The sequence below is a fragment of the Procambarus clarkii genome, chromosome 23 (genome assembly GCF_040958095.1).
Source record: "Procambarus clarkii isolate CNS0578487 chromosome 23, FALCON_Pclarkii_2.0, whole genome shotgun sequence".
Taxonomy (NCBI): domain Eukaryota; kingdom Metazoa; phylum Arthropoda; class Malacostraca; order Decapoda; family Cambaridae; genus Procambarus; species Procambarus clarkii.
This window is the reverse complement of record NC_091172.1, coordinates 31,716,502-31,744,259: the sequence shown is the minus strand read 5'-3', so window position 1 is coordinate 31,744,259 and position 27,758 is coordinate 31,716,502. Positions and strand designations below refer to the sequence as shown.

The window sequence follows — 27,758 nt, the reverse complement described above, 5'->3', positions numbered from 1 at the left end:
TCACTAATTTATTGTATATATTTACTTCTTTAAGTTATAATTACCTATATATTATGCTTGTATGTCTGCTGTATCAGATGGGCCATTGGGCTACATCGGATGTGTCAATTGGGTGCATCTGATGGGCCAATGGGCCGTCTGCGTTGTCCAAGTATTGTACCTCACCTTACTTCACCACTCCTTCCTGCCTATTTATACCCATCACTCGATCTGTAAAATGACCTTCTGAAGATGTATTTAATATACGAAAGTACTTAAGGAAATTTCCTGTTTCATTTTTCCTCCGTGGTCTGACATTGTCACATTCTTAATCACGTGTTTATTTTCGTGATATACACACATATATTATATATATATATATATATATATATATATATATATATATATATATATATATATATATATATATATATATATATATATATATATATATATTTATATATAATTTGTTCCAGATATAATAATAAGGAAACGCAGATAATTTACCTCCTCAGGACGTGGATAGATGTGTTTGACATCGGCGGGGTCCAAGATGAGCATGGTTGTGATGATGCCTACCTCAATGCTGATCAATATACACGTGATGATCACCTGGGAAGAGATATCAACTAAAAAAAGAAGGTCACAATAATCTCTGTTCATAAAAGCCAGAGTAACCTCAGGCTAGAAAAGGCTAAGTAACCCGAATCCATAAAAGTGGATATCTCACTGACATCAACTATAGGCCGAAATCAGTCTTTCTCCACACTATCCAAAATATTTGTGAAAATAATGTACAGATAACTTTATTATCTGATGGGTGATTTATTAACGACAGATGGTTCGGAGAGTATGAGGTTCGTTTTTGCCAGATATTTGTCTTTCTTAAGAATAACATATATTGGCAACTTGTCACCTCTCCTGCCGACTCTCTCCTTATTTTCACGAAGGCTCTTAGCTGCCGCGTTGAGCTCGAGGGACAGTATGGTGCTTCTGTAGTTACCTCGAATCTTTCCTCCTTCTGCAATAAGTTCCACTTGCAAGGTGTCCTTAGTGGTAACCTTTTTTGCGTCTCGAGGTCAAACATGTCCTCCAACAGGATCTCCAACTCCACTTTCCGGGCCATCTCACTTGGTCTGGACATAATGTGACAGTTTATTCTCAGATTTAAGAGAGTGATTTGGTCCTCAGTGAGGTTGATTCCAACAAGGTTTAAGAAGCCATCCCTGGGTCATAAAAAGTGAAAATGAACTTTGGAGAGTTAATTTTTCAAACAACCCCCGACAGTGAAGAAAAACAAGAAATATTGAGAAGATTCATGTTAGAATCATTAATCTTATCCTTTCGGTCATATTCAACAATATATATATATATATATATATATATATATATATATATATATATATATATATATATATATATATATATATATATATATATATATCTTACTTGCAAGATAACAAAAATATTTAAGACGCCACAGAGCCCAGTCGAATTGGCCTCACCTGTGCAGTAGCGGACATGAAGCGAGGTTTACGCATCATGATCTTCTTGTTGCCTGCAAGGATCCTGGCGATGCGGTTGGTCTTGGTGACCAGTGCGGCGTAGATCATGGCGAAGGAGAGGCCTGGCATGACCCGCGAGACTGCGCAACTCAGGGTGGAAGGCCTAGCCAAGAGGGGCAGCGTTGCGCAGTACGACACCATCATACCCACAAAGATGATGTAGGAGAGCTCTCTAGTAGATGCCTGGTGAAGCAACCCTAAATTTGTAAAAGTAACAGGGAACACTGACCCTTTACCATACACACCAATCATATACCAGATATACGCAGCAGTAACAGGGAACACTGACACATGGCAACCCACGGCAACTAACCTTGACCACTGGTGTATGATTATACTTGAAGAACACCACCATAGAGAAGCAGGTCGCCATGAAGCCTAGTGAAGCAAGACTGAGCGCCACAATGGACTCTGTGTCACCCCACATGATGTGCTTCACTGGGATTGCGTCACACCCTGAAGCAAGTATTAATGTTACGGAAGTATTAATGTTACGGAAGTAAGAGTTATTGTGGAGTTCAGCCTGTATTCCCCTATTCCCGCATATAAGAGGCATATTTCTCTATCTGTAAATATTTACAAGTTTTAGTTAATTTTATAACACTTTAAAGAAAACAAGAAGCTGTAATTAGAAGAAATATCGATTTTAAGTTTATTTGAGCTGAGGCTAGGAGACGACTCCATCATCAAATATGGTGACACAGCTCGCGAAAGAGGACAGCTTTTCTGCTCAAGACGAACTCCTATTGAATGCTGGGTACAGCGTCAGGTGGAGCATGATTGGTCGGCGACGGGGGCTTGGCCAGGTTGACCAATGGGGTCGCGCCTCGGGTGTGACGTAAGACGCCCGACCAGGAAGACGGGAGTCCTGACTCACTCACTACCAAGTTCCTGCTGAGCGGAGGTGCACTCAAGCGATTACCCATTCTGGAGAAGTATAGGCCTCCAGAGAGGGTAAATTCTATCAGCTACCATGTGCTATCGAAGAGGAAGTATGAGATTGAGGTGGATGGTGTGAAGATAGTACCCAAGGCTCGGTGACGACCGCACTCCTGGGTAACTTCAGAAGGTGGCGCCGGGGGGTTGTGGGACAACCCTCGGGCCGTGCACGATGGTGGAGCTGTGTTAAGAAGATTTGGTAGCGGTCCTGGTTCGGTGCAGTTCAACAACCGTTTCCACGAGAGAAGAATTCACACGACGAAGCTACGTGTGAGGCGGTGGACCAGTACGTGGAGTGTATTAGCCTGGATAGGTCAGGCGACATCAGTTTCCACCTAACATCTAGTGAGGAACACTACGTGGAGTGAGCGGCGCCAAGGGAGGACTATGTGCAACGGTCGGTGCCAAGTGAAGATTCATTTACCTACAAGAAGACGTCTCACTGTCGTGGGTTGGTGAAGAGCAGCGCCTACGACCTGCTGGGTCAACGATCTATAAGGTAGTTAAATTGCCCTCCCATTGTCCCACTTTGTGTTAGGAAAGGTGTTTTATACAAATAAGGTGATAATCGGAAATTACGTGAGTGACATCAGACATAAAGCAATAAAATATTAATTATTTTGGTGTCGGTGATTATGTTTACATATACCGAAAAAGTAGTGATTTATAGGCTACACATACTGAAGAGCCTTTATAATATTTATTTACATTCACATGATATAAGTTTTGGTTAAGAGATTGCCTCATAACTTTCGATTTGGAAACAGTTAAGTGTTGCCAGATATTGTGAATAATTTCAAGTGCTGCCATCGAACTGATTGAGACTTTTACAGACCAGAAGAGTGTAGCCTATTGTGAGTAAACAAATCATATTTATGATTTGTTTATATCTTCCTCCTCTTCATTTATTTTTGTGTGTTGTCGTGGGGTTTACTGTGCACCACGCTACTGTTGAAGAAGTAATAGACTGGGAGAGGTGACATCACACTGTGTTGGAAGTATTACATGACCGTGGAGGAAGATGAATCAAGTTGGTGACCTTGAGATTAACCTTATGGACGAGCAACTCGACCTGGGTAACCTTGAGTTTCCGTGTCCACTGACCTCCCAGCAAGGAAACTGGGGAGTGGTAATTACCTCACTCAGTACGGGTGATTGATTGATGATTGATGAAGATTAAGCCACCCAAAAGGTGGCACGGGCATGAATAGCCCGTAAGTGGTGGCCCTTTTGAGCCATCACCAGTATCAATAGATGATACTGGAGATCCGTGGAGGTGCGACTGCACCCTGCGTGACGGGAGATGTCTCTCGTGTCAGTACGAGGGCAAGGCTGGGTTCGGAGTGAACTCTGCTCCATAGTTCGACTGAGGTGTTCCCCAGAGGTGAACAGTGGCACCTAGGAAGGGGAGTAAGGGCACCATCAATGAGAAGTTCCAGATCGGAGGGTGCTGCGGCATTCCAGGGAGGACACCATCGAGCGCTCTAGAGGGACATCAACTCCTTTTAAGGCAGAGAACGCCGGAATGGAAATTGGCGATTCTGTCGGAATACCTAATTGGGGGCTAAGAACCATTACACAGTGTACAGTGGACCTGTGACAGGTGAATTCTGCTTCCCAGTGAATATACACTGAGAGTTCACTTTTGTCCTGGACTATGCTCAGGACTAAGATACTGCAGTTACTGGTTGGTCAGTAAGCTGTTGAGGTGGTCTTGATATCCCTCCAGTGGTTGATAGTCCTTAAGCCCAACACTAAACCATCTAAGTGAGGAACTTCTTTTTAAGTCTCAGAATCGTGAACTTAATAATGAATAACCCTTCTCATGAACGATGCACAGTACATGAAAAATCTCAGAATTACGAATAACACATAAACATTCTCATAATAAACAATGTATACTATATAAAGACACTTGGAAAACCAGCCTGGTGAAGTAAAATGTATTCGCAAACACTCGGGAAATTATACCTTGAGTTACACAGTCTCCGTGGTGTAGTGGTAAGACACTCGCCTGGCGTTCCGCGAGCGCTATGTCATGGGTTCGTATCCTGGCCGGGGAGGATTTACTGGGCGCAATTCCTTAACTGTAGCCTCTGTTTAACTCAACAGTAAAATGTGTACTTGGATGAAAAAACGATTCTTCGCGGCAGGGGATCGTATTCCAGGGACCTGCCCGAAACGCTACGCGTACTAGTGGCTGTACAAGAATGTAACAACTCTTGTATATATCTCAAAAAAAAAAAAAAAAAAATCGAATAATAATTATTTTGTTATTATTTTTGTTATTATTAATTTTGTTATCATCAAATAATTTTGATGCATATCTTGGTCAAAACAGGCGGGAAAAATGACTCTTTGTTTAGGTCGCTTACATGCAAGAAACTCATCTTTCCAGATGCAAGGTATTGTTAGCCAGCCATCCAAGCGGGTGGATTTGTTCACTAAACATTAGTACAGTAGATGGTTAATTGCAGAGAATAAATCAAAATACCGTCGCTTGAACAAATAAATCAATCCAAACACATGGAATGGAATAAAAGTGACATCAGTATTTGATAAAGATCCAGGACGGAGAGAAATGTCATCACTTTAATTTCACTTCATGTGTTTGATGGTTAATTATTTCTCCCAAGAGTCTCCAACACGTGACAAACGCCACTAAACGCACCTGTCTCTTTGAGTTTTGACAAAAAAATAAGTGAAAATCCCCGCTAGAACGCACCTGTCTTGAGGTTTGACCAAAACATGTGACAAGACGCCACTGGAACGAACCTGTCTTGTTAAGGTTTGGCCAGTACCCGGGTTGGCATTTCTCGCAGGCGGTCTCGTTCTTGAGGTACTCCTCCGGGTCGCAGGCCGTGCAGATCCAACAGCATCTTTGCGTGTCGTCGCCTGTCCCCACGAAGCTCTGCTGATGGTGGAATATCCACAGTTACCACAAGAATGATCTGTCTCGGTGGTGGTGTTATAACAGCAAGGGTTTATGGTTGTTCTTCTGGATACTATGGCATTAGTCTTAGCTGTCCTCCTGCAGATAATTTAGGGACACAACATCACATACTCCTCCTCCTCCTACAGCCATTTATTCCATGATCACCGTATTTGTCATAAATTAATGGACCTAAGAAAATATAACTAATGTGTATGAGTAATTGAGATGATTTATATTGAAATGATTTTGATTTTGTTCATTTGCTATGAGCTCCATAACTACCCACGTTATAGAGAACATAATGGGAAACGTTATAGAGGAACATGATGGGCTCAACACATGAACCAAAGACTCATTTGGTTAAGAAATTTAGTCTTGATAAATTAGTTACACAGTTTAATGTATAATATTAGTCTTAAATGTATAATATTAATGGTTTTTATAGCACAAGAACTGGATAACAAAAGTTTCTAAACTGAGCAATGCACATCTGTGGTGACCCAGTTACATATAATACAATTTACTAATAAGCATCCCGTGCCCATCCAGTGGGCGGCAGTAGAAAGCTGTCACATGCATCCACTACCTAAAATAAACAAACTTTGGATTTGTTAAGATGTCTTTGGTTACGATGTCTGGAAGTACATAATTTAGAATGAAATACACATTTATTGAACATTTGTAACAAATATCTCTAAATTATGATTTTTTCACACTCGATTACATAGTAATGAAAGGTATGTGAACAGAGTTTACATTTGGTCACATCTACTTTAGCAGGTGGTGAAGACTCCCAGAGGTACTTGTAGCCGAGTCTAAGCCTAGCAGCAGCAACATCTAGAGGTCTCCTGACCATACTGGATGACCCATAGATATTTGACTCTTCATGCACAATACAGTAGTTTGATGATAAACGATAAATGACCCCCTCGCTTTCTGGCCCGTTGTCGTCGTGAAGATGCTTGGTGGGCGGCTGAAGAAGTGTGATGCTCCATGGAACAGCCCTCTGTCCTTTTGTAGCCTTATACTCCTGCTACCATCTTCACAAATTGTGCTGGAAGTCTTTTCCTCTTCCTTATGTTTCCTTAATTTTCTCCACTCTCTTCTCCTTTCTAATTGTCATTTACCGCCGACTTTATGCCATTCTTGATTATTCTTCTGGACATCTTCTTTTTTGATGCCCGGGTGCTTGGGGAGGCAAGCTCTCACACCCGTAAAACTGTGGTACCCGACGTTGCAAGCGAGGGTGACGCTTTTAGTGTCAATCCTCGCCTTCATTGCTGAACCCGATCTCAATGGACTGACGGTTCTTAAAGTGGCAATTGGGGGGGCGTACACTCACGATGCACCCCTGAGGAGTGTATGATCCCAGGTTGAAATTCTTGACTCTTCGTGTCAAGACCACCGGTGGTCTTGTCGGGTGTCCTATCCTCTAACTGTGGCTCCATGATGAGTATGGGGGCTTATTCGTGAATTAAATTGTTACCTGCACGTTATTATGCCGATGACTGACCCTCTTTTCACGTCCCAGATCGTAGGGTGGGCGACCAAGCCCCCGAGTTAGACTGTTTTGGAAGATCGGGCTCTATAGCCCCTGCTACATTGGGCTCTGACCATGTTCCTTCTCCGACTCTCCCGACTGCCTCTCTCTGCTCCCCTTCCTCCTCTGTGGCGGGGGTTGAACCTCAAGCCCCCAGTGGTGACCACCTCATCACTTGGCGTGGCTCCGTCTCTAGTTGTCACCACTGTGCCTTTTACCCCCCCTCTCTTACTGGGGGTGCTCGGCGTCGTCACCTCCACACTCACTCACACTTGATTCCTTCCCAATCTCCTTCTTTCCATGCTTTGTTTTGATCCTGCTACATTGACTAAGTATTTTGATCTTAGTCATGTTGACCCTATTCGTCTCGACGATTTATTTTTTCATAAGCACCTTGTTGATTCGATGGATACGTTGGTCACCTTTAACCCCACCCGTATCCATGTTGTTGCAGCCCCTTCTCAGGAAGTGACTGTGCACTTGGCTTCATTGTCCTGCATTGGGGAGACCCCTATTCGGATCTCTAAAAATGCCCAGTTGAATGCCTGCATTGGCATAATTCTTCTCTGCACAATGTCGTGACTGGTGACAGGGAACTTAAGGACTGCCACATGGATATTAAGTATATCTTTAAGGCCCAAAGCCATTCTATCCTCCAGGTGCATACCTTCACTCGGCCTCCTCGTGGTCGTCGCCTTCAGCCTCTTCGCGTTCTGAAGGTCACGTTTGATGGTAGGTCCCTTCCCTCTTCAGGCATTCTTGCTGGTGCCAGATACTCCGTTTAGGAGCATCTGGCACCAGCAAGAATGCATCTGGCATCCCCTCTCCTCGCCTCTGTAGCAGGTGCTGGAGATTTGGGCATGGTCCCTTCAGGTGCACATGTGAGGTGTGTCTCTGCCCCCTAGTGTGGAACCTCGGGACATTCTAAGATAGAGTGCCCTTCTTCCCAAACTCTCTGCATCAATTGCGGTGATGCCCACCCTGCCTTCTCCCGTGCATGTATGTATTACAAATTTGACGAAGTTTGAAGCATCGGGATCATTTGTCTTTTCTTGAGGTTAGACCCCAAGTTCGCCATCTTCCCTCTTTCTCTGGCATGTCTTATGCTTGTGTGTTGCGTGCTCATTCTTCTCGCTTTCTCCCACTTTCTACGTTTCTCAACCACTTCGGGGCCTTGAACCCCGACACCACCACCACCTTGTCTGCTCCATCTGCTCCTTTGTATTCTGGCCTAGAGGGTCCTCCCAGTTCTCCGTCAGGTGTTTCCTTACTTCCTTCCCGGTCTTCCCTGTCTCCTGTGCTCTCCTTCCCTTCTCGCCTCTCTCCTTCTTCTCAGCATTCCCTCTGTCTCTTGGTCCTCCTCGCCACCTGTCTGTTCAGGTCATTGTCCATCCTCCATCCAGCATTCGTCATGTTTCCCGTTCCCGTTCTCCTTCTCTTGGTGAAACTGTTGAGGCAGTCACCCAGTATATTGCTGATGATACGCCTGTTTCTCTACGTCAGAAGCGTAAGCCTGGCTCCTCTCCTTCTTCCTACCCAGCGGGTAAGAAGGCTTTGTTGTTTTCCTCACCTTCCGACTCTGACACTCCCTGCTTCCCCTCCATTTTCAATGGTGGGGTCTCCTGTCCTTCCTGTGGAGGTTTCCTTGGTCATTGATCCTCTCTTGTATGCTGCCCTTGAACCAGTGCCCTCACTTGTTTCTGTCCTTTCTACCCTCGATTCCCTTGACGGCCTCTCTCCGTTGTCTCCTCCCGCTCCGGACTCTGTCCGTTCGTCTCTGGTCCGTCCTCCCGCTCTCTTGTATCAGTTATCTTTGCTAGCTTTACCTCTGCCCTGTCACCTTGATTTCACTGATCCTGGTCTTGTTCTGCCTTAGTCTAATGTGTTCTGCTTTGCCTCTGTTTCTCTCTAATTTTCTGTTTCTGTTCTTTATTTTTTGTCTGTCTGTTCTTTAATGGAATATTCGTGGTTTTTATGCTAACTTTCATGAACTCTAACTTCTGATCGCTCAGCTTTCCCCACTTTGTGTTTGTCTCCAGGAGCCGATGCTTGGCGTTCATCTTGGTCGCTTCTGTGGTTATTCCTTTCTCTCTTCACCTCCAGCTTTTACTGGGAATCCTTGCCTCTACTGCTCTCTTGATCTGTCTTGATATTCCCTTCATCCCCCTACGTTTTCAACTCCCCATTCAGTGTTCTGTGGCTCGTATCTTTGTGAGTAAATGATATACAGTCTGTTCCATTTATCTCCCCCCGAATGTTCCACTTTCTCTTTCTGATCTTAAACACCTGTTGGACTCCTTAGCAGAGCCTGTGCTCCTTTTGGGTGATTTTAACTGTCGGCAAACCATCTTGGGTGATGTTCTGACAAACATCCGGGTGCTGCCTTTTTGAACATTTTGTCCTCTCTTCTTCTCTTTCTCTTTTGAATTCTGGTGAGCTGACTCATGTTGACTCCGACACTCGCACCCTGTCCTGTCTTGATCTTTCTCTCTGCTCGTCTTCTCTTTAGTTGGACTTCACCTGGAGAGTTCTTGATGACCTACATAACAGTGACCATTTCCCCATCCTTGTCATCTCTTTTCGCCCTCCCCTCTCCTTCCCTAGGTGGCAGTTTGCCAGGGCTGACTGGAACCTCTTCACTTTGTGTGCTACTCTTTCTTATTTCTCTGATCTGCCTCTCTCCCGAGCCCTCCTCCTCTTTCATGACACTGTTTTTTGCTGCTGCCCTCTGGCTTATCTCCAGAGGCGTGGTAGTCTGCGTCCCTGGTGGAACCCAGACTATGCTCGGGCTGTCCGCTGCAAGCCTGTCCATCCTGTGGTCGTTGAAATTCAATATTAGCTGTTTCTTATCTCCAGCAGATTTAAGACAGTCGAGTTTTACTGGACTCCCAGCCATATTGGTGTGTTTTTAAATGAGCGTGCGGATGCTCCCGCTAAGGAAGCTATCCGCGCCTGTCCCATCTCCTGTAAAGGTATTCCTTATTCCGACTGTTACCCAGTTATTCATTACTCAATCCGTGCCCGTTGGCAGGGTCGTTGGTCTTCTGTTCCTGGTAACAAACTGCATGCTCTTAAGAGAGGTTAGTCCCCATGGCCTTCCCCCTAGCTCTGGCGAAGTTACATATTGGTCATACACGCTTAATTCACGGACACTTAATGGAGCGCCCCCCTGCTCCTTATTGTCCGAATTGCATTGTCCCTCTTACGTTCGGGCATATCCTTGTTGAATGTCCTGACTTCCAGGACGTGTGTGTGTCTTGCTTCCCGACGGTCCATCGCAGTTACTTGTCTCTCGTTAGTATCCCTAGTGAATCAGATGTCTTTGATGTTGTTCACTATATGCCTTTTGTTTTCATATTGGCATCCTTAGTAATATTTAGCGCTTTTTGAATATCACACACTTTTGGTGGTGCTACATAGCCTCCCTGACTTGGTGCCCTCTTTTGATAATTACTTACTTATCTGGTGATAATGAACTAGTCTGAAATTCACTTTTCTCACGACTATTTTGTTGCAGTTCTCAGTATGTTGCTGCTTCAGGTGAATGAGTTAAACTGAATCACAACAGTTTGTAAGTAAAATTTGGAAACGTTGAGGCCAAAGAGTAGGATAGAACTGACGATACTGATGCAGACAGACAGACAGACAGACAGACAGACAGACAGACAGACATACTACCCACTTAACCATGCCTGAGCTATACTTTAACCACAAACAGATGTTCTACTGTATATACCTGAAGGCTTGGAAGGCAGTCATAGCTGGTATCCACAATCCAATATTTACATGTCACCTACTCATACTCTGGTGGTGGTAGTGAGGTTTCCATCTTCCACCTTTCCCACATCAGACCATAGGATAGGAGGAAGATGAAGACGTACCTTAAACTCATTGTAGCTGCAGGGCTCCGAGCAGACGGAGGTGGGCGGGAGGCCGTCGGTGCTGTTGAAGATGACCAGCTCCTCGTGGACGACCAGAGTTCCGTTGTCCCACGTCCCAATGGGGATGTAATCGAAGCTCCCATTTTCCAGCCTCTGGTAGTTCATGATGTCATACCTGCCGTGCACGGTTAAGGATGTCACTCATTTATATATATATATATATATATATATATATATATATATATATATATATATATATATATATATATATATATATATATATATATATATATATATATAATGTGACAAAGTTTCAAAGATATATGTAGTAGCTGGCAAATTTAAAACAAGTGAAAGGCAACAAATGATAACTATGGCCATGATTCAGTACAATACATGCGTAATAAAAACTTTCCCGTTCATTAAACTGAGAAAAGTGCAGTGTACTGAGCCGCATGACTCGACACAAAACAGAACGCATTAAAACAAGCTTTATAAAGTGAAACAATGATATTAGAAAATAAATATACATGAAAATATAACAAAAATGGTGGTGTGGTTGGTGGTGTGGTTAGTGGTGGTGTTGGTGAGGTTGGTGGTGATGTACTTACCTATCAATAATTACCTATTAGTGACTGGCGGGTGAGGTCTAACTATTTATGCCCCACCTCCTAGCTTTGCACCTGATGCCTTATAATTTAACTATTCTAACGTGCAAATTCTTTGTGAAACCTGGCCTTAAAGTTGTGGACGGAGGTGGCTTCCACAACGCCTTTCAGTGCATTTCATTCATGGAAAATAGTCCACAGCCTCATCTAAATAATTTTTGTATGACGTCTCACTGAGTGGACTCATCTTTGTGAGCGGCTGACAACGTTCCCCTAACGAGTCTCAATTGCGAGGTATTAACGCTGAGAATCTAATATTATAGCCTTAATTATAAATTGCAAAATTATATTATTTAATGCTATGGCACTTATACAAAAATATAGCATATCGGTGAATAATCGCTGATTAAATTAAATAAATACAGTTTCCCGCCTCCTGCTCGCAAGGGCTGATGGGAGACGCCATGCATCACCCAGACGCCACAACACGCTTGCGACTGCGCTCCTTTGTTTTCTTAGCGAGTCTTCCCACTTTCAGGAACCTGTATGTATTCAGTTCTTTACAGAATTCTTGGTGAAGTCCCAGAGACAATATGAAGTAAATAACAAGCGCCATAACGCTGTAAATATTACCAGTACAGAAAACTGTACTAGCTGAGCCTGGCGTCACGTGAACCAGCGCAATAAACACAAAATAATGTGCTCATTTATCCATCAACGACACATGGCCGGCTAAAGACGTTGACCTAAGCACCCGGGCACCTGCTCCGAGCATGGTTGTGACTGTTGGTATTGTTATAATTAATATCAATTTATGTACCTGTCATTTAACTGTTTCTCCAAGGTCCAGGTTAAACCATGGGGTTTTTACCCCAAACAAGTAAGTAATCAATTGTAACACTGATCCTTTGTTGTGAAATTAACTGGAATTATAAGTTTATAAATATTTCCTCAAATTAATATTCATTAATATAGAGATTTTAACCATTAGGCTAGGCAAGGCTGCATATAATACTGTTTTGTGGATTGAAGGCGTACACCGCGACGTACGCGTGTTTACGAAGTAATCACTAAAATAATTTGTTATAAACCAAATGTGGAACTTTTCGGCAGATATCCAAGAACAGCGACTTGGTTCTGTAAGTGACTTTTTCCCCAACATCAAACTGCATGAGGGACTGACTCTACGCTAGCAAATCAGCTATGTTCCTTTATACATTCCTTTTGTTACAGTAGAGTCTTGAATAATGATTGTACTGTGCTGTGTTTGATAACTGAGTATTCTGCAGTTGTTTAAATTACTATATTTTGATTCATAAGTTTTTTCCAAAAATATGTATAGTTTATATACTGCTTCAAGATTTAACTCAGATAATTAAGTTGAGTGGTAAGTCCCACAGCATTTGTTGACTACCCGTACAGGTGGCGCGTAGCTCCCTACATTCCTGCCACTCATCTGCCTTGCCAGCTTCCACCTATATCCTATTGTCCTACTTTATCTTAATTTATAGAGGCTTTTCTTGCCCATTTTGTTTATTCCTCCTCAGTATCTTGTATGTCGTGATCATATCCCCCTGTTTTCCCTTCTCTAGGCTTGTGAGATTTCTTCCCTTTAAGCTAGGGTCGTAGTTTGAAATTTCCTAGTTTTAGTAATAATCTTATTGCGAACTTTTGTACAATTCAAATTTTTATTTTGCAGTTAATAAGGTGCGAAATCCCAGCCGGCATTACACATTCCAGTATTAATCTAACAAACGCAGTGTACATTGTCTACATAATAATAATTTAAGTTTTTAATGACTTTCTAATGATTACCGCTAGCGTCTCCTGTGCTGTCGATGTCACCCTCTTAATGTGTGTCACTGGCGTTAGTGTTGGACTTACAGCCCCTACAAAAGCTTTTTCTTCTTCGGCATTCTACAGTTGTCTCTCTCTTATGGAGTAGATACCTCTTGGGCTAGTGTGGCTGGAGGAGCCAGTGTAAGTGTTAGTGTGGCTGGAGGAGCCAGTGTAAGTGTTAGTGTGGCTGGAGGAGCCAGTGTAAGTGTTAGTGTGGCTGGAGGAGCCAGTGTTAGTGTGGCTGGAGGAGCCAGTGTAAGTGTTAGTGTGGCTGGAGGAGCCAGTGTAAGTGTTAGTGTGGCTGGAGGAGCCAGTGTTAGTGTGGCTGGAGGAGCCAGTGTAAGTGTTAGTGTGGCTGGAGGAGCCAGTGTAAGTGTCAGTGTGGCTGGAGGAGCCAGTGTAAGTGTTAGTGTGGCTGGAGGAGACAGTGTAAGTGTTAGTGTGGCTGGAGGAGCCAGTGTAAGTGTTAGTGTGGCTGGAGGAGCCAGTGTAAGTGTCAGTGTGGCTGGAGGAGACAGTGTAAGTGTTAGTGTAGCTGGAGGAGACAGTGTAAGTGTTAGTGTAGCTGGAGGAGACAGTGTAAGTGTTAGTGTAGCTGGAGGAGACAGTGTAAGTGTTAGTGTGGCTGGAGGAGACAGTGTTAGTGTGGCTGGAGGAGACAGTGTTAGTGTGGCTGGAGGAGACAGTGTAAGTGTCAGTGTGGCTGGAGGAGACAGTGTAAGTGTGGCTGGAGGAGACAGTGTAAGTGTGGCTGGAGGAGACAGTGTAAGTGTTAGTGTGGCTGGAGGAGGAGACAGTGTAAGTGAGGCTGGAGGAGACAGTGTAAGTGTTAGTGTGGCTGGAGGAGGAGACAGTGTAAGTGTTAATGTGGCTGGAGGAGACAGTGTAAGTGTCAGTGCGGCTGGAGGAGACAGTGTAAGTGTCAGTGTGGCTGGAGGAGACAGTGTAAGTGTAGCTGGAGGAGACAGTGTAAGTATTAGTGTGGCTGGAGGAGACAGTGTAAGTGTTAGTGTGGCTGGAGGAGACAGTGTAAGTGTTAGTGTGGCTGGAGGAGACAGTGTAAGTGTTAGTGTGGCTGGAGAGTCAGTGTAAGTGTTAGTGTGGCTGGAGAGTCAGTGTAAGTGTTAGTGTAGCTGGAGGAGACAGTGTAAGTGTTAGTGTGGCTGGAGGAGACAGTGTAAGTGTTAGTGTAGCTGGAGGAGACAGTGTAAGTGTTAGTGTAGCTGGAGGAGACAGTGTAAGTGTTAGTGTGGCTGGAGAGTCAGTGTAAGTGTTAGTGTAGCTGGAGAGTCAGTGTAAGTGTTAGTGTAGCTGGAGAGTCAGTGTAAGTGTTAGTGTGGCTGGAGAGTCAGTGTAAGTGTTAGTGTGGCTGGAGAGTCAGTGTAAGTGTTAGTGTGGCTGGAGAGTCAGTGTAAGTGTTAGTGTGGCTGGAGGAGCCAGTGTAAGTGTTAGTGTGGCTGGAGGAGCCAGTGTAAGTGTTAGTGTGGCTGGAGGAGGGACAGTGTAAGTGTTAGTGTGGCTGGAGGAGGGACAGTGTAAGTGTTAGTGTGGCTGGAGGAGACAGTGTAAGTGTTAGTGTGGCTGGAGGAGGGACAGTGTAAGTGTTAGTGTGGCTGGAGAGTCAGTGTAAGTGTTAGTGTAGCTGGAGAGTCAGTGTAAGTGTTAGTGTGGCTGGAGAATCAGTGTAAGTGTTAGTGTGGCTAGAGGAGTCAGTGTTAGTGTGGCTGGAGAGTCAGTGTAAGTGTTAGTGTGGCTGGAGGAGTCAGTGTAAGTGTTAGTGTAGCTGGAGAGTCAGTGTAAGTGTTAGTGTGGCTGGAGAGTCAGTGTAAGTGTTAGTGTAGCTGGAGGAGTCAGTGTAAGTGTTAGTGTAGCTGGAGAATCAGTGTAAGTGGTGGTGTGGTTGCAGACTCTACCTTCCTGGTGGGTCGCCCCGCAAGTCAAACGTCACTGACTCGTTCATATAGGTGAAAGTGACATTCATTAGATATTCCTGGAAGGAAGAGGAGCATCTATGACACGATTTGCTTATGACAAGTCAATGAGGAAGCCCTTCTCCCACCTCCTACGGTGGGAGAAGGAAACAAAACAAACAATTGCAATTCAATTAATAAGACTTCTGTTAAAAATTACTATTTAACATAAATATTAACTCAAAATAATTAATTACACCTTAGGTTGTTGTATTAGTAATTATTTACAAAGCTTTTATGATTCAAGCTATAAATTAATAAAAATAAACACATCACCAAGTGGCAGGTAAAGTGGCAAAACAGCGCTGATATCAACTGGAAAAAGCTTAAAGCAAATGTTGATGCGTAAGCTGTTATATCATTGCCATCATGTAGGGTAATGTTGTGTTAGTATATTGAGCAAAGTAGGTGATGAGTCAACATACACACCCGCACACACATATATTAGAACGTTTTCTTTTACAGCGTAGAAGACGGATAGAACAAGTTGAGTGAGAAGGTGGTGGAGGCCAAAACCGTTAGTAGCTTTAAAACGTTATACGACAGAGTATCGGGAGGACGGGACACCACGAGCGTAGCTCTCATCCTGTAACTACACTTAGATACAGTAATTAGACACGCACACATGCACGCGCACACACACACACACACTAGAAGAGTTTGAGATTACCAGTGAGGATGTAAGGAAGCTTTTGATATGTTTGTTATTCAAATTGTACGACTGTTGGGGATAGCCAATCACAGTCGAGTAAGCCTCTGACGTCATTCTCCACAGGAGAGCTGGTACTAACCGTTCTGGTGAGGAGTCAGTATCTCACAGACCTCAGAGTTAGGTAGGACCTCGGCAGGCCAGATACCCAACTTGTTACCTTCCTCAATAAACTGCTGAAGTCATCAACCGTGTATTATCTACTATCCAGCAAGAACCACGTACATGAAGAAGGTAACTAATACTGGTAGCAGCTGTGGGATCCAGAATTAATTTTCTGGGAATCGAAAATTCAAGTACCCACATGGCCACGTGTTTCCAGCCACCATCCACCGCCACCCACGCATCAATATTCATCAATTATTGTGTCAGTCCGGGGGTCCTACCATCAGCTACTACTCTAGGTCGACTTTATCAGAATTAAGGCGCAATATTTACAAGTAAGAACGAATTTTCATCAGTGAGGGGAGAGTAATTCGCTGTCAGTGTTTTTGAATTTTCCGCGCCATCTTGGAACCTGTGCCACCACCACAATCGTCACCCAAGCCGACAGCATCAAGCCTTGTGAGTGTTCTAGCTACTGCAATCGCCGTCAGCCATCGTCGCAAGTATCAACTGATCATCGTGTGTGTTGTACTGTTACTGGTATTGAAAAGGAACTGGCAGACTGCAATTGTCTGACTAAGTGTCGCCACCAGCTTACACACACCTCGCCACCCAGCTTCCTCTCACCATCGCCACAGCCCCCTGCTACATCATTTTGCTGTGAACTCCTGCCTAGCAAATCGTGCTTCCTCCATCGCAATCGACGTCTCAGCATGTATTGTCGCGCTTCCAAGATCAATTCCAGTGCAGGGTCCCAGAAGAGCTTAGGGCACGGCCGCTAGGAGCGCTGCCTGCCGCACCAAAACCAAAACAAACCCTGCATGTGCTCTTCACGCACCTTCACGATGTTTCTCCCATTTTGGCTGCTAGTGATTCTCATGAATTCCACCCCCGAGATAAGTAATTGATAGATGAGCCTTCCTGTGTCATGTTCTAACAGTGATTTACATAATAATATCCAAAACATCCTATGTATTAACCATTCAGTGACTTGTTAAATTGATAGATGAGTTAAATATTGGAGCTGGCTCAGTACTCCACTCCCACAGTTTCCCTGAGTGATTTCGATATTCCTGCTTCTCACAGTAATTTAATTGAATATTAATTGTGTTAGTAGTGTTATTGGTAAATTCAAAGTTCAGAGAAGTAAGGAATCATTGTTTTAGTAGCAGTTAAGGATTTGCACAATATAATTTTTTTAATTCCTCCAGACCTAAAATTGAAATTTATTCCTTCAACATTTCACATTATAATCTTACCATAGCAAGTTATATACATATCTGTGTCCAGTTTCTGTGCTACATCCATATTTCCTGTATTGCCACTTGTTGTGTTGTATTATTTTTTCATCAAAATTGCAATTACACTTAACAGTTTTATCATTTAATTTGCAGTGCTTAGCCTGGTTTAATTTATTTATATACCTCTAATTCCAGTCATTTTCATACCAGATTGCTAATTTAATTCATAATTTTGCTTGTTTTGAATTATTTTGTTGCCTAGCCCAATTTAATCATTTTATTTCTGCCATTTCCTTGCATTAGCCAAGTTTGATATTTTTTGAGTATTTATTTTTGTGTATTGTATTTCTGATGCCCGGTGCACTTAACTATAATCTGTGTTCAAATATTCCTTCAACGGAAGTGACAATGCCTACCTCTTTTGCAACTTCTGCTGTCTCCAATGGAGCAATTGCTTGTGCTATTGTCCAGAGGTCAGCTCGAGGTCAGAGGTCAGAGCAAGGCCTGTTTTTCTGAGCCTACTGATGCCGAATATTTGGCAATTGCTCGGTCCGCCATTGACACAACCAAAGGCGATGCACGTTTTGTGGTAGATGAGAAAGCCATTGTTAGCCTCCAGTCATGGTCAGAATTTAAGGGTTTCTTTGGCCAGCGCTTTGTTAACAAAGGAGACCTCGACCCGTATAGGTTAGTCAAGAAAACTGCCAATGCCACCATGCAACCTTGTGAATCCTTTAATGGATTGTACTAGCCGACTAGATCAGTATCTGTATGCCTTGGAGACTGCCATGCGTAGTTCCTCATGGGTTGATAAGGACAAGATATTGACCCCCCATGCCATGGCCAAAATGATTGCATTTGGGACTTTAATTAATTTTGCCCCAGAGCATACTAAACCGACCATCAAGCAACAAAACTTTGGAGTTAAAGATGAAATTGGTGAAGTGTTTGAGGCTATCAGTAATACCGCTGATAAACTAGCTCCCCGAAGTGCTCAACTGTTGCCATCCTCTGACACTGTGAATGTAGTAACAAGCCCTCAGCATCCTCCCACAAACTCTCAAAACGCTTGGTCACAGAACTGCACCCATGCTCGTAACCCGCAGCCCAGTTCTCCTCCTCATAAGTTGCCGAAACACCATAGCCCACAACCATCCACTCCCTCATGTTGGCATTGTGGTAAGACTAACCACTTTGCAAGGGACTGTTGGTCCGCTACTAGATAATCACCCCTAGACAATTCTCTCGGTCTCCTCGTCAACCCAATAATTCTAGGCTCCCATATTGCAGATATCATAAACAAGTCGGTCACCATACAGCAGATTGTAGAGCTAGGCAAAGGACATCCCCACCTTGTAATTCCCATGGTCAGTCTTAGCGAGGCGCACAGCATCCTAGACATTATAAGAACTCGCATAATTACAACTCCCAGCCCAGCCATAATACAACATCCAATTATAATAATCGATCACAGACTGCTGGAGCTCAAAATGTTCATTCCATCACACCATTCCTTGTGGATTTGTTTATTTGATGCATCACGTTAGTGTGATCTCTGTGTGTGATGATGTAAGGGCGAAGAGGGAGAACGGCCTATTGACATAGCTCGGGTGCAGGGGGGGGGGTTGTGTAAAATCCTGGTCTGTGCCTCGGAGAGGCTACGGGAGCCAATAAGTTCAGTAGAACTTCGGTTTCAACCCTTTTAACCCTGTCGTAGCTCAGTCGATTAAGGCAGTGTCTGGGATGCTCCCGGACGCAGGTTCGAATCCTCGTCATGGCCCTTGTGGATTTGTTCATGTTCATTCCATGTCGTCGGGAAACTCCCAAAGCCATCCGCTAACCAATTCAAGTTAGCCAGTCCTAGTGCCCTCCCTGTGTACTCAGTAGCTACCCAAAATAGATTTGGACACTTGACAGAGGAGGACACTGACTCTCGACCGGTTTTAGATGTTAATGGAACCGCAGTGTATTTGACACAGACGAGACGCAGACTTCCTAGACAACATAAATCAAAAGTAGTAACTTGCCCAGTCACAAGTGATGGCCCCTTGTCCCAGCCATTGTGCATGGTAGAGTTTTAAAAGTTTTTCTTGACTCGGGTGCAAAAATTAATATTGTCAAGCCCTCAGCTCACAGAGATTTTGCAAGTAATCACCCTACTCCAGTAAGAAAGTCACCATATCTTTTCTAAGTGGTGTTTCAGGAAACACAGTAAAAATTCAGGGAGAAATTGACCTTTCACTCAAGTTAGATGACATCACACTTTTTATAACCTGTTTAGTTGTTGACTATATATATCCATTTTCCTGGTGACATTCTTTTAGGTTTGTACACCATGATTGATGAAAATATCGCATTGTTTCCCCATAGGTGAAACATTAGTATCAAAGACCACGTCATACCCTTGTGTAGCATGTATCGACAGGGCCATGAGTTCAACCTTCAATCAGATTACATTAATTTTGTCGACACCTGACTCACTAGCTTAGGTTTATCTGATCCTTGTTGCAGTAGCATACCCGGGAAAATGGGCATTCGATTGAAGCATCATAGTTTTGCAGTTGTTAAGGAGAGTGAGTATCGAGACTTTCTGGACGGGAACACCCTAACAGATTCTCGTTGTCTTGCTTGCCTAGCAGCTTCCATCTCTGAAGTCAGTGGTTCTATAGCTACTGACACTGTGCTGCACTCTCATTCTCTCACCAGAGTAAGAGTTAAGGTTCAGGGAGTGCCTGAGTTATCGGATGTTATTGCAGAAAGTGATACGTGTAAAGTGAACGGTACATTTGTTGAACCCTCCTGGCATACAGTGCAGGATGGTACCGTTACATTGTATATTGCAAACACTAGTAATGCCAACATTTATCTCCAGTCTGGCACCCACGTTGTAGATTTTGCCCATTACTCATCATCGGTGCGAGTGGTGGATGATGTCTCCATGGATCATACTGTTTGTACTCTCACACCAGGAGAACAGGGATCTCAGCCAGAGGTGCAAGCACTACACCTCAGTCCTACTGACTTCCTGACTCTGTGGCTCAGCTTTTGGAAATTTTGAACAGGAATAGAGCCGTTGTTGCTCTACCAGGAGTAAAGTTAGGTCTCATTCCTCTTATTACACATAAAATTCCCCTTGAACAAGGAACTATGCCTATTTATGTACCAGCTTACCGTCTTCCCCATTCTCAGAGAGCAGAAGCTGATAGACTCATAGAGGATATGTTACAGAGTGACGTAATTGAGTCGAGTAATTCACCATGGAACGCTCCATTGATTCTTGTACCAAAGCGAGATGGTACTTGGAGACCTGTAATCGATTATCGCAAGCTTAACAGAGTGACTATACCTGATCGTTTCCCACTTCCAGTCCTAAATGATTTATTGCAAAGTATAGGTCAGAACAAAGTATTCCCAACATTAGATTTGTTGCAGGGATTCTGGCAAATCCCCTTGACGAGGAAAGTTAACAATTGACAGCCTTTAGTACTCCCAATGGTCATTTTCATTTCAAAAGAATGCCATTTGGTTTGCAGAGTAGTCCAATAACCTTTTCACGGCCGACAGGGACGGACGGCATGGACTTCTCTGCCAAAGGATAGGAGGATGACATGCAAGACACGGCAAGGTTAACGACATTATCAAGAGAAGCCTTACCAGGGCCGTAGTCCAGCAGAAAGAGAGCCCCGTTACCTAATGCCCCGCAATTTTGATGAGCCTGTCAGTCGCCCAGACGGGATCATGGTGAACCCCTGGAAGAATGGTAGACAGTTGTTGTGGGACTACATTTGCGTTTCAACCTTAGCCAACACCTGTTAACTTCAGTGCTGCACAAGCAGGAGGTGCAGCCAATCACCGGGAAGCAGCTAAGTCGCGTAAATACAAAGACCTTGATCACCACTACAATTTTGTCCCCATTGCCTCAGAGACACTTGGTGCCTGGGGCAAAAGTGCTGCAAGTTTTTTGAAGGAGCTGGGGTCCAAGCTAATTGAAAGAACTAGAGACCCTAGAACCACCAGTTTTCTCTTGCAGTGTCTTAGTGTCGCGATCCATAGAGGAAATGCTCACTGCATCTATAGTTCCTGCCCGCCATCTGAGGAGCTGGCGGAGCTATACAACTTGTGACACGTCGTCTTGTACCCTGCATGTAACCAATGTTGTAACCCTTTTTGTGTAATGAAATTTTAAAATAAAGTTAGATATATATACTAACACATACACATACTAAAGATAACATAGATACAAGTACTAAAGGAATAGGGGTGGTAGAAGAAAATATCAAAGTGTTCAGTGAGGATCCACAAGGTCTTTTCTGAGTACTCATTATTTTCTTCTCTGAGGCTATGGGTCCCTACACTTGCACCAGAGATGGTACTCCTTTTAGGTATTAATATATATATATATATATATATATATATATATATATATATATATATATATATATATATATATATATATATATATATATATATATATATATGTCGTACCTAGTAGCCAGAACTCACTTCTCAGCCTACTATTCAAGGCCCGATTTGCCTAATAAGCCAAGTTTTCCTGAATTAATATATTTACTATAATTTTTTTCTTATGAAATGATAAAGCTACCCTTTTCACTATGTATGAGGTCAATTTTTTTTTATTGGAGTTAAAATTAACGTAGATATATGACCGAACCTAACCAACCCTACCTAACCTAACCTAACCTATATATATATGTAAGGTTAGGTTAGGTAGCCAAAAAAAGCTAGGTTAGGTTAGGTTAGGTAGGTTAGGTAGACGAAAAAACATTAATTCATAAAAACTTGGCTTATTAGGCAAATCGGGCCTTGCATAGTAGGCTGAGAAGTGAGTTCTGGCTACTAGGTACGACATATATATATATATATATATATATATATATATATATATATATATATGTGTGTGTGTGTGTGTAATGAAGGTATATATATACATATATATATATATCTTCATTACACACAGAAATCACAATTGCGTGATGCATCAAATGAACAAATCCACAAGGGCCGTAACGAGAATTCGAACCTATGTCCGAGAGCATCCCAGACGCAGCCTTAATCGACTGAGCTACGACATGGTCAAAAGGAGTTGAAACCGAAGTTCTACTGAACTGGCCTGTTGACATAGCTCGAGTGCATGGAGGGAGTTGTGTAAAACCCTGGTTTGTGCCTCGGAGAGGCTGCAGGATCCAGCAAGTTCAGTAGAACTTCGGTTTCAACTTCTTTTGACAATGTCGTAGCTCAGTCGTTTAAGGTAGCGTCTGGGATGCTCTCGGACGCAGGTTTGAATCCTCGTCACGGCCCTTGTGGATTTGTTCATTTGATGCATCACGCAATTGTGATTTCTGTATGTAAGACAACCTAATATTAGGAGGAAGGGTTGATCAAGACAACCCAATATTAGGAAGAAGGGTTGATCAAGACAACCCAATGCTAGGAGGAAGGGTTGATCAAGACAACCCAATGTTAGGAGGAAGAGTTGATCAAGACAACCCAATATTAGGAGGAAGGGTTGATCAAGACAACCCAATATTAGGAGGAAGGGTTGACCAAGACGACCCAATATTAGGAGGAAGGGTTGATCAAGACGACCCAATATTAGGAGGAAGGGTTGATCAAGACAACCCAATATTAGGAGGAAGGGTTGATCAAGACAGCCCAATATTAAACCACACAATGAAGAAACTTACTACAGTACCGTAGTGCTTGAGTAAAGGAGGAGAGCATAAAAGATGTATATATGTATTAAAAAACAAATTTTCGGATGTAACCTTTATCCTTTCTCAAGGATGTTTCTCAAGCTCCCCACCTCCATGACCCGACCCCACCTCCATGACCTGACCCCACCTCCATGACCTGACCCCACCTCCATGACCTGACCCCACCTCCATGACCTGACCCCACCTCCATGACCTGACCCCACCTCCATGACCTGACCCCACCTCCATGACCTGACCCCACCTCCATGACCTGACCCCACCTCCGTGACCTGATCCCACCTCCATAACCTGACCCCACCTCCATGACCTGACCCCACCTCCATGACCTGACCCCACCTCCATAACCTGACCCCACCTCCATGACCTGACCCCACCTCCATGACGTGACCCCACCTCCATGACCTGACCCCACCTCCATAACCTGACCCCACCTCCATAACCTGACCCCACCTCCATGACCTGACCCCACCTCCATGACCTGACCCCACCTCCATGACCCGACCCCACCTCCATGACCTGACCCTCAACTAGAGCAGATGTTGCAAGCCCCCCCCCCCGGCAGCTGAGGCCCCAGTACACACACACAAAGCTGCAACACGCCTCCTCCTCACCATCAGATATTGTTATAAATCTATATAATGTAATATAAATTCGTAACTCTAAACAATCAAAATATACATAACTAATAATACACGAATGAGCCAACTATTATGAAGGAAAAAATCGTGACGCTGAAATATGTATTATAAGAAAAAATTTGCATAAGAGTGATGGGTACAGACCCTGTAGAGGGAGCCGTTGATGGGGAGCATGGCGTCACAGAGGCCCTGGGTGCCGGGGCACAGGTCCCGCTGCATGTTGTGCAGGCCCCACGCCATCGTGTAGATGGCCTTCATCACGAAGGCCATCTTGGTGTCCTGCTTGTAGCCCTTCCGGAGGGACTCTTCACCTGTGGGGGAGCGTTCTCCACGTTACTCTCTGGTCATGGTCAGTCCTTACTGACGGGGGTATGTAGTGGTGGTGTGGTAGGTGGTGGTGGTGGTGTGGTAGGTGGTGGTGGTGGTGTGGTAGGTGGTGGTGGTGGTGTATACGGCGGTGAGGTGAAGAGAGCGGGAACAGATATTAGTGTGGGGGGGGGAGTCTTGAGCTGGTTGTATGATGTATGTTGAAAGTGATGTGTTGCTTGAGTACTTTGTGGTGTGGTGTATTGTATTGTGTTGTGTTGTATTGTATTGTATTGTATTGTATTGTGGTTTGGTGTGGTGTGGTGTATCGTGAGGGACAATGAGAGTCTGCTGGAATTGATTATTATTTGATATACACTACTGAAAGTCTGACTCCGGTTGCTGGAAGTCAGACTGAAAGTTTCAGGTTCCTGAAAGTCTTACTATGGTTTCTAAACGTCTCCTTGTAGTTTACTGAAAGTCTGGCTACGATTGATGGAAATCTGAGTATCGTTGCTGATAAGTCTGAAGATGGTTACTGTAAGCCCAATTATGGTTGCGGTAAGCCTGATGATGGTCGCTAAAAGTCTGACGATGGTAGTGTGGTGCATGAGAACGCCACACGACCACATACATAGCATTACAGAAACAAAACCCTGTGAAACTTCCCGAAGAAAGCCTACACTAACCAGAGCAGCGAGGTAGAGAGACGATCTCCTCCTGGCCAGGCAGCGAACAGTTGAACCTATTCTGCCAGAACTCCCTGAACCACGGGTTGCGGTCGTTGGTCTCAGGGTGCAGCTGGAAGTAGTGGTCGTCGAACTCTGCCACGTAGGAGCTGTTGATCTTGATGGAGAGGCCCCCGACAGCCGCCTCCTCCAGGCCCGCCACCACGTCGGAACGGTCCGCCCAGCCGTCACTGTGGGGGCATCAACCAATGGTTACATTGACGTATTTGGCAGCTTTCTCAAATGGCAAATACACCATGTGTCAACATTAAGAAAGTGTAGAATACACCATGTGTCAACTTTGTGAAAGTGTAGAATACACCATGTGTCAACATTGTGAAAGTGTAGAATACACCATGTGTCAACATTGTGAAAGTGTAGAATACACCATGTGTCAACATTGTGAAAGTGTAGAATACACCCTGTGTCAACTTTGTGAAAGTGTAGAATACACCCTGTGTCAACTTTGTGAAAGTGTAGAATACACCATGTGTCAACTTTGTGAAAGTGTAGAATAGTGTAACAACCACAATGTCAGCAACCGGTACTCGTCTCACACAGCAGGCTCTCCTAATTATCGTCACTCTTCGCTCTGCTGACCCAATCCACACTGAATATAAGTAAATTAGTGGCAAGGCAGTGACCGACAGGTACGGCCGGCATGGCCTGCTCTGCCAAAGCACAGGAGGATGGCATGCAAGACACTGTGAGGCAAATTATGTTATTAAGAGGAGCCTTACCACAGCTGGTTGTCCAGCAGAGAGAGAACCCGATTACCTAATGCCCGGCAACTCTGATGAACCTGTTAGTCGCCCAGACAGAATCACAGCAAACCCCTGGAAGAATGGCAAGCAGTTGATATGAGACTACACGTGCGTAACAACCATGGGATAACACCTACATTGACTTCAGTGTTGCACAACCGGGTGGCGCTGTCACTCACAGGGAATCAGCCAAATCCCGTAAGTATAGAGAACTGGATCACCACTACAATTTTATCCACATTGCTTCTGAGACATTCTGCGTCTGGGGTAAAAGTGACATGAGTTTTTTAAGGAACTGGGTTCTAGGCCAATTAAAACAACAAGAGACCCTAGAGCTACCAGCATCCAGCACCTCAGAGTGGCGATACAGAGGGGAAATGCACACTGCATTTAGGGTTCCTGCCGCCATCTGAGGAGCTGGAGGAACTCGACAACTTATGATAATCATCTTTGTACTATGTATGTAACTCCTTTTTTTGTAACAAAGTTTAAATAAAACAAATATATATGTAATTTCAAAAAATCTGTAATTTCTTATCACTTGAGAATGATCCATGTAGGTTCGAAGCGTTGTGCAATTGTATAATAAGTGTAATACATTCTATAGTAATTCACTTTTTTTCTTCACCTTGAAAAACGAACATGAGTTTTGGAGAACTCCTCTTTCAACTAAACCCTGATGCAAGAATAATAGTTAGAGGGATAGAAGCCCTAAACCAGAAAATAGTAAATACAGAATATGCGGTCATATTCAATGACCGTATGTACATATATATATATATATATATATATATATATATATATATATATATATATATATATATATATATATACATATATATATATACATATATATATATATATATATATATATATATATATATATATATATATATATATATATTAGACTATTTTACAGGAACTTCTTTTCCACAGCTCATTAAACGGAGAAAAGGGTCCTGAAAGATATTGTTGATAGGAACGTTATCCCTGCAGACAAAAATCAGAAGATACAATTGAAGATTTACTATAAAACCAAAAAAACGGCCAACCTACTCATGAGAAACTCTCCAGACACAAAGCAGAACGCTTTAAAAGAGGCCAACGTCGTCTATGCCTTCAAATGCCCACTTGGGGACTGTAAGCCTCAAAGAACTCAGTATATAGGCAAGACAACAACATCTCTTTCCAGGCGATTAACGATGCATAAGCAACAGGGCTCCATTAAGGAACATATAATATCTTCCCACAACCAAACCATCGCCAGAGAAATCCTAGTAAACACCACAGAAATCATCGATAGATACAGCGATAGCAGACGGCTTGACGTTTGCGAGGCACTACACATTAAGAAGTCAACACCAGCAATCAACAGCCAATTAATGCACAACTATATTCTACCCACCTCAAGACCCCGCTCCAATATAGAAGCATCAAGAAATATGGACCAATAGGTTTCCTACAATCACTTCCATTCAATACCCATTGTTTCGTGTTCTGTCTTGTGTTGATGATATAAATGTAGATATAAACGCAAATGTAGATATAAACAAATCGGAGATGTGTAAGTTCTATTCAGTTGTGTATGTGTAAACTAAAGTCTTTGAAAATGTAATAAGTTTTACGAAACGCGCTCAAGTGTCGCGTCAGACTAGAAATAAAAATGAATTTTGGAGAATTGATTTTTGAATTACCACCAGCAGTGAAAAGAAATGTACGAAAGATTGAGAAAATTCGTGTTAGAATTATTAATCTTACTTTTTCGGTCATATATATATATATATATATATATATATATATATATATATATATATATATATATATATATATATGTCGTACCTAGTAGCCAGAACGCACTTCTCAGCCTACTATGCAAGGCCCGATTTGCCTAATAAGCCAAGTTTTCCTGAATTAATAAATTTTCTCTAATTTTTTTCTTATGAAATGATAAAGCTACCCATTTCATAATGTATGAGGTCAATTCTTTTTTATTGGAGTTAAAATTAACGTAGATATATGACCGAACCTAACCAACCCTACCTAACCTAACCTAACCTATCTTTATAGGTTAGGTTAGGTTAGGTAGCCGAAAAAGTTAGGTTAGGTTAGGTTAGGTAGTCGAAAACCAATTAATTCATGAAAACTTGGCTTATTAGGCAAATTGGGCCTTTCATAGTAGGCTGAGAAGTGCGTTCTGGCTACTAGGTACGACATATATATATATATATATATATATATATATATATATATATATATATATATATATATATATATAT

The 27,758-nt window shown here is 43.2% G+C and overlaps 1 protein-coding gene across 13 annotated transcripts in view; it reads right to left on the bottom strand.

Annotated features, from left to right (window-relative positions):
- Positions 1-27,758, bottom strand: part of LOC123763970 (metabotropic glutamate receptor 5) — a 316,966-nt gene that overhangs the window by 17,594 nt on the left and 271,614 nt on the right. For 7 of the 13 annotated variants that reach the window (XM_069330094.1, XM_069330101.1, XM_069330102.1 and 4 more), the window contains 8 exons: positions 24,680-24,909; positions 23,829-23,995; positions 15,200-15,276; positions 10,840-11,014; positions 5,259-5,397; positions 1,858-2,000; positions 1,485-1,727; positions 487-591 (listed from right to left, as the gene is read on the bottom strand). In XM_069330094.1, the coding sequence (XP_069186195.1) occupies positions 487-591; positions 1,485-1,727; positions 1,858-2,000; positions 5,259-5,397; positions 10,840-11,014; positions 15,200-15,276; positions 23,829-23,995; positions 24,680-24,909 (1,279 nt within the window). The remainder of the gene's footprint in view (positions 1-486; positions 592-1,484; positions 1,728-1,857; positions 2,001-5,258; positions 5,398-10,839; positions 11,015-15,199; positions 15,277-23,828; positions 23,996-24,679; positions 24,910-27,758) is intronic. The other 6 variants (XM_069330097.1, XM_069330104.1, XM_069330106.1 and 3 more) reach the window with 1 other exon arrangement.